Genomic DNA, 8,116 nt, shown 5'->3' on the forward strand with positions numbered 1-8,116 from the left:
CGTCCACTACCAGGCAATGCGGCTTCGTCAGCATTTTGGTGTACAGCTTCCGGGCTCGCGTCTTCCCCACCACGTTTTGCCTTTCGTCGCGGTTAGGAGCCTTCTGAACCTTGTATGTACGCAGGCCCTCCCGCTGCTTGGTCCGCTGGACGAATGAACTTGACAAATTCAGCTTATTGGCGACATCCCGGACCGAACTTCTCGGATCACGTCTAAACTTAACTACGCGCTTGTGATCTTTTTCACTGACGGAGCATCCATTTTTGCCGTTCTTCACCTTCCGGTCGATGGTTAGGTTCTCGAAGTATCGTTTTAGTACTCTGCTGACCGTGGATTGGACGATTCCCAGCATCTTACCGATGTCCCGATGTGACAACTCCGGATTCTCGAAATGAGTGCACAGGATTAATTCACGACGCTCTTTTTCGCTCGACGACATTTTTCCAAATTTACGAAAAATTGACAGTGAAGCATGGCCAACGTGATCTATACACTCTTATCTGATTATAAGCGAAAGCTGAAGATATAATTCCTAAAAATTAAATTTCTACAGCGTTTTTTCTGTGATGCAATTTGATGTGACACACCCTCTAACAACAATACCGCAAATTTCCAGCAAACAGACAACGCAGTGTCGTTTGACCCTGGCATGATGTCAGGGCTTCAATTGCTACAACAGCTGGAACAGTGTCAGCAGCAGTCAGAACCGACACTTGAGCAGATCAAGATGCTTGAGACGCAACTGCAAAGCTTTCGAAAACAGTTACAAGAGCGAAAACAATCCACTCCACTCTCACACCCTACTCTGACTACATCTAAGGGTGCTATTCCGAAGACAAATCACTTCGTTGATAGAAATACCTGCGACAGGGTCCCTCCCACTACAACCGTACCAATGATGGTACCATCGGAACAATATCCTATCAGTAAACCGGTCCCAACCGAGCAGCCGCGTATCAGTCATGCGCGCTCGAATCCTCCACCTGTGCCGGTCCCAATCGAGCAGCAGCGTACTCATCAAGCGCGCTCGTCAATCCAACTCGCGTCATTTTCTAACGAACAGCCACGTTCTCATAACGTGTAATCGAGTTTCTTCCCACATGTAACGGTTCCACGTGAGCAGCCGTTAGCGCACGAGACGCCCGTGAATATTCGTGATACTTCTGCGAGTGCACCGCTACAATTCGAGCAGCTGCCCAACTATCCTGCGCACTCGAATCGAGCTGCTGCGCCAGCAAACGAAGTGCTTCATCGACCATCCCCGGAACAATTAGCTGCAAGACAGGTTATGCCACGTGATCTACCCGAGTTCACGGGCGATCCAGAGGAATGGCCGATATTCTTCACTAGTTTTAGTAACTCCACAGCCGCTTGCGGGTTTAGCAACGTAGAAAACCTGGCTCGTTTGCAACGTTGCCTGAAAGGTAGCACTCTAAAATCAGTGCGATATTACCTTCTGTCGCCTGATTCTGTTCCGGAAATGATAAATACACTCCGAACCTTGTATGGTCGGCCCGAGATTATTATAAATAAATTAATTCGAACCGTGCGTGATACACCTGCTCCCAAATCTGAGAGGCTTGACTCGTTGATAGATTTCGGGATGTCCGTCAGAAACTTGACACAACATCTTATTGCAGCAGGACAGCAAGCGCATCTGGTGAACCCAGCGCTGCTCCAAGAACTGGTTGAAAAATTACCAGCCAACGTAAAGCTACAGTGGGCGCAGCATCTTTCATTCATTCCTCATGCGAGTTTGCAAAACTTCAGCAACTTCATGTCAGCGATCGTCGAATCGGTCAGCAAAGTCATCGTTATTACTGGCGGGGAATACTCAGCGAAGTATGAGAAATCTCGAATCAAAGACAAAAGTTTTGTCCATGCCCATGTCGAAAACTCAGCATCAGGTAGAGCCGCGAAAGAAAAAGCGGATCAGGGTAAAGTTTGCTTGTTCTGCGGGAAAGCTGGTCATCGATTGAAAGATTGTACGAAATTCCAACATCTACCGGTGGACGATCGATGGAAAAGTATCCAGTCGCTGAAGGTTTGTCGAACTTGTCTCAATCCGCACGGACGGCGAACATGTCGCAATTCGAGTCAATGTGAGATCGACGGTTGTCAATATCGGCATCATCGATTGCTACACAACAAAGTGGAAATAGTGGCCAAGAAGACTCCGGGAACCTCTCGTGTAGAAGATCACGCACATCACCATCACGAACAATCCATTCTCTTTCGCATTATTCCCATAACGATTCATGGAAATTCAAAGTCTGTCACAGCGTTTGCCTTCTTGGACGAAGGTTCCTCTGCAACGCTTGCCGAGCGTAGCTTGGTTGAAGAACTTGGGGTGGAAGGTCCCAACGTCCCGCTTTGCCTTAAATGGACCGCTAACATGACGAGAACCGAAGATGAGCCGCAGATAGTTTCGCTTGAGGTGTCCGAAATAGATCGAAACAATCGATTCCACCTGGTGAACGTACGCACAGTGGAAAGTTTGAATTTACCATCGCAAACGCTGTGCTTCGAGAAGGTTTTAGAGGATCATCCGCACCTGAAAGGACTTCCGGTTCGTAGCTACGAGAATGCAACACCAAAACTGCTAATCGGACTCCGAAACCTGCAATTGGCGGTACCGTTGAAAATCAAAAAAGGTGAAAGCGGAGTCATAGCGACCAAAACTCGCCTAGGATGGTGTGTCTATGGTAGTCTGAATGCCAAGACAACGAAACAAGACTACGAAGAACTTAACTACCACGTATGTGAATGCCAAGCCGAAGAAAAGCTGGAACGACTGGTCAAAGATTACTTCAATGTGGAGGACTGTGGGGTGAGCATTGTGGAAATTGTGGAATCCACCACAGATGTAAGAGCACGACAAATCATGGAGGAGACGACGCGAAGAATAGGTAACCGTTTTGAAACGGGCCTGCTTTGGAGGACGGATTATGTAGAGCTCCCCGATAGCTTTCCGATGGCCCTACGCCGTCTACAGTGTCTCGAGAGACGCATGGATAAAGACCTCGTTCTCAAAGAAAACATCCACCGACAAGTACAGGAATACCAGGATAAGGGGTTTGCGCATCTAGCAACGGCGGACGACGCAGATCTGAGACGAACCTGATATCTTCCGTTAGGGGTGGTTTGCAATCCGAAGAAACCGGAGAAGGTGCGGCTAATATGGGACGCCGCAGCGGAAGTCGATGGAATTTCTTTGAACTCCTTACTATTGTCCGGTCCTGACCTTCTCGTATCACTGATTTCGGTTCAATTTCAATTCCGTCAGTACCCGGTGGCAGTGAGTGGAGACATCAAAGAGATGTTCCACCAGATGAGAGTTATCAAGCAAGACCGATCCTCTCAGAGATTTTTATTCCGCAGCAACACCAACGTCGAACCTAGTATTTATATAATGGACGTACTAACGTTCGGAGCGACCAGCTCTCCTGCATCAGCCCAATTCGTTAAGAATCGGAATGCGGAAGAGTTTGCAGGCAAGTTCCCGAGGGCAGCCTCTGCCATTCGTAGCAGGCACTACGTCGATGATTACCTTGACAGCTTCGAGACGAACGAGGAGGCAAAGAAGGTATCCAGCGAGGTGAAATGGGTCCATGCGCATGGAGGATTTGAAATCCGGAATTGGTCATCAAACCGAAAGGCAGTTCTGGACCACTTGGGGCAATCTCCGAATCAAGCAACGAAAGACTTGTCATTGAGGTCGCAATCGGAGCGCGTGTTAGGGATGCTGTGGCATACCGAAGAGGACAATGTACTTTTTTCTACGATCTTCAGGGAGGAAATTGCGGCACTGATCGGAACGGGAACGAGACCGACGAAACGTCAGGTGCTGAAATGTATAATGAGCCTTTTTGACCCGTTGGACCTGCTGGCGTGTGTGCTGGTACACGGGAAAATAATGATGCAGAATATTTGGCGTAGCGGCATCAAATGGGATGACTTTGTCGACGAAAGCGTCTACGAATCGTGGACGAAATGGATTAGCCTGTTGGATGAAGTCAACGAAGTTCGGATTCCAAGGTGTTACTTCGAGAACGCGAGCACTGAGCTGTACCGTTCGTTGGAGGCCCATGTGTTCGTCGACGCAAGTGAAGCGGCGTATGCAGCGGTGATGTACTTCCGAACTACCAATCGTTATGGAACAGCGAAATGCGCTCTAGTGTCAGCCAAAACGAAGGTGGCTCCTCTTCGATATGTCGCCATTCCTCGGTTGGAACTGATGGCCGCGGTATTGGGAACCCGGTTGCTGGTATTTGTGCGTTCTAATCATTCCATCCGAATCAACCGCGTCATCTACTGGTCGGACTCCGAAGTGACTCTGGCTTGGATCCGGTCAGAACATCGAAGATATCGCCCTTTCGTAGCCTGTCGCGTTGGAGAAATTCTTTCATCGTCAAGCGTAAACGATTGGAGATACGTTCCGAGCAAACTTAGCGTCTCAGATGAGGCTACCAAGTGGGGTAGTGGACCGTGCCTCAGCGCATCAGGCCGCAGGTTCAATGGCCCAACATTTCTGCAACTGCCAGAGGAGAAGTGGCCTATGCCGAAGAGATCGCTCGCAACCACTGATGAACAATTGCGAGCATGTCATCTGCATCAAGAAGTGCTCATCCTGCGTACTCCGATAGTATACGAACGCTTGTCCAACTGGAACCGATTGCTGCACGCAACGGCATATGTAATAAGGTTTGGAACTTTTCGCAATCAGAAAGGCACAAAAGGCGTTGACTCACGAGGAAATGAAGGCAGCCGAGATATTGCTTTGGAAACTGATTCAGTCTGAGGTTTATCCAGATGAGTTGACTATTCTTACTAAAAATAAGACAGTACCGATCTGTGAACGACTGATCTTAGAGAAGTCAAGCCCTCTTCGGATGCTTACACCGATGCTTGATGATGAGGGAGTTCTCCGAGTCGACAGTCGCATTTCCGCGGCACAAGGGGTAGCGGAAGATGTGAAGTTCCCAGTGATACTACCAAGAAAACACCACGTCACCAACCTTATCGTCGATAATTTCCATAGGAAGCTTCTCCATGGAAACTCCGAAACGGTGGTCAACGAAATCCGCCAGCGATTCTACATTGCACATCTGCTCACAGTAGTTCGAGGCATCGAGAAGCGGTGTCAATGGTGCAAGGTGATGAAAGCTAAGCCTTCAACTCCAAGGATGGGTCCTCTTTCGGAAGCACGCTTGTCGCCTGGAGTTCGCCCATTTACTTATATCGGCATCGACTACTTTGGGCCAATCCTGGTGAAAGTAAACAGATCCGCAGCAAAACGGTGGGTGTGTCTGATTACGTGTCTCACAATTCGTGCAGTACACGTTGAGGTTGCGTATGATTTATCGACGAAAAGCTGTATCGCCTGTATACGTCGCTTCATTTGTCGCAGAGGGTCACCGAAAGAAATATACTCCGACAATGGTCGGAACTTTACCGGAGCGGAACGAATTCTGCAAGACCAAATCGAGCGGATCGAGCAGGATGCAGCTACGACGTTTACCAACACCGAGACAAAATGGTTCTTCATTCCGCCTTCCTGTCCTCACATGGGGGGATCGTGGGAGCGCATGGTACGTTCCATCAAGAACGCCATGAAAAGCATTCCCCAAGATGACAAACTCGACGACGAAGGACTACAAACTGTATTGGTAGAGGCTGAAGGAATTGTCAACTCGCGCCCGCTCACGTACCTACCCCTGGACTCAGCAGAGCGAGAAGCACTCACTCCAAACCACTTCATCTTGGGAAGCTCATCTGGAGTAGTGCAGCCAATAACAAAGTTAGAAGACTCTACTAATGAGCTTAATGCATCCTGGAACCTGGTCCAGAAACACTCACCAAACGCACTAAATGGGTTGAAGAGACGAAGCCTGCCCAACCCGGAGACTTGTGATCGACGACAGTAGACGAAATGGGTGGATACGTGGACGAATTGTAGAAGTGACTCCGGGCAGCGATGGACGAATCCGGCAGGCGTTGGTTCAAACATCTTGTGGACTGTTTCGGAGACCTGTCTCAAAGCTGGCGGTGCTGGCTGTAGATGGACTTGGTGAGATTGATGGTTCATTCTCACGGGGAGGGGAATTTTGACACGATCACAGCCTCGGCAACTAGGCCCACAGCGCCTTCACTGTAATCGACTTATCGAAGGTTGGTTCGCTCCATCAACGGTAGGTTCGCTATCGTTGATAGAGCGAACCAATGCATAAACAATACCTCAATTGATCTTCGGCCACTAGAAAATTATATTGTTCTGATAGCAATTTGAAATTGTACCTTAATCATAATTTCTCTAAAATCTATATTTCTGAAATTATATCTATCTAAAGCGAAAACAAGTGAATTTAACTAGTAACAAAAATTTGAACTTCGGGTAGGTTAGAAAACCACTAAAATAATTAGAGAACTTGAACTGAAAACAATCTGTATTCCTACAGAACAGGATTTATTCCTAATTGAAACCGCAGCCTGAAACAATCAGGATCGAACATAGCACTATTTGATGTAAGTTAATCAAATGAATTCCTCGCAACCAATGTTTACAATCGAATTAATTTTAGCTTTAAGCAATCCAATACATAAAATTGCTGAAAAGAATAGTGCTCGTTTAGTTAACATTAACAGAAAATTTGAAGCCCTTCCTATTGACCGATTGATCTGAAATTTGGAACACATCTTTATCTCTGTAGTCATTATAAAACTGCGTATTTCATGATCTTGAAAATCCATGATGGCGGCCGCTACAAAATGGCGGATTACATATTTTCTCAAAACCTTATTAATATGGGTTTTTCCAAAACTCCATCAATATGGGTTTTTCCAAAACCCCATCAATATTGGTACCAAATGAATGGGCTTGACTAGTAGAACAGTTATTTATGAAAAATACAAATCCAAGATGGCTGCCACTACAAAATGGCGGACTATATATTTTCTCAAAACTTCATTAATATGGGTATCAAATGAAAGGCTGAACACGGCTGTTTATGAAAAATGCAAATCCAAGGTGGCTATGAGCAATTCGTCTCGTCTCGTTTCGGCTTCAGTCACTGTCGAGACGAGCAAAATATCCCATTCCAGTACACGAGTTTCATTGAAATGTTTTATTTGGTAGACTCAGTCAGTTTTTCTCGGTATGATCAGTGATGTCAGATGAGAAGACATGTTTTTGTTCTGAGAAAAACAACAAACAGTTTTAAAATTGATCAATCGATACTTTTTTCTCATTGCCAAAATATTAAAAAACATAACAAAAAGAAATAAGTTTCATATATCTTTCGGTTCCATTGATATTTTTCCTCGAGCATATGATTTTCTCACTCAGCCGTTTTGTTATTATGGATTTATTGGAAGCAATGTTTGTTCACCTAATCAACGATTTACCAAGAAAAGTTTTAAATCTATACATACGTATTTCCAATAAAATAGTTGTTTTGAATTACTCATTGACTCGATTGTATTTTAGTCTTATCAATGCCCTAGACTAACGAAGGAGAGGTGTGATAACTGCTAACTGCTACTTGCTTAATTATTTTCTAGCTTTTAGTACATTATTAATCACAATTAAACCGTTTAACTTAAAAAGTTTTTTTTTTACTTATTTTATTTGAGAATAAGATTTTGAGATTTCCATGCGTTCTGATGGAGAGTGCTTCTGGATCTGTACTGGGGTGTAAGTTCAAAATATCGAAAACGAGTGCGTTTGGGGTGCATAGATTTGAACATTATTACTTCTGCCGGCTGAGGACAATCACTTTCGAAAGATACAACACAAAAATCTTTAAATATTGTTGAAGGTATAAAAATCTAAAAAAATGCTTGAAAGTTCATCGAAGTCAAGATTGGTTAGCGGTTGATGCATGTCGCCGGATGGTCGTGATAGCACTTTAAATATTGTGTGCGCTCTGGCCAAGCTTAGTTTCTGTTTCACTACCTTGTTGAGCGGCCGCACAAAATTTTTTGCCTTAGAATGCATTCTCAGAATATGCGCGAAGTGAGCATAGTGCAGAACTTGCATTGACGGACAGTAGTAAAGCTGAATCACGCTACGAATTGTTGATTTCATGAGTTATCAAATAGATAAAGGTGGTAGGGG

At 45.5% G+C, this 8,116-nt stretch overlaps 1 protein-coding gene across 1 annotated transcript; it reads left to right on the forward strand.

Annotated features, from left to right (window-relative positions):
- The first annotated feature begins 3,412 nt into the window (after positions 1-3,412).
- On the forward strand, positions 3,413-4,801 carry LOC129773184 (uncharacterized). Its single transcript, XM_055776761.1, has one exon. It carries the CDS (start codon positions 3,413-3,415, stop codon positions 4,799-4,801), a length of 1,389 nt encoding a protein of 462 aa, XP_055632736.1.
- Positions 4,802-8,116: the final 3,315 nt, after the last annotated feature.

This window comes from Toxorhynchites rutilus, chromosome 3 (genome assembly GCF_029784135.1).
Source record: "Toxorhynchites rutilus septentrionalis strain SRP chromosome 3, ASM2978413v1, whole genome shotgun sequence".
Lineage (NCBI taxonomy): Eukaryota > Metazoa > Arthropoda > Insecta > Diptera > Culicidae > Toxorhynchites > Toxorhynchites rutilus.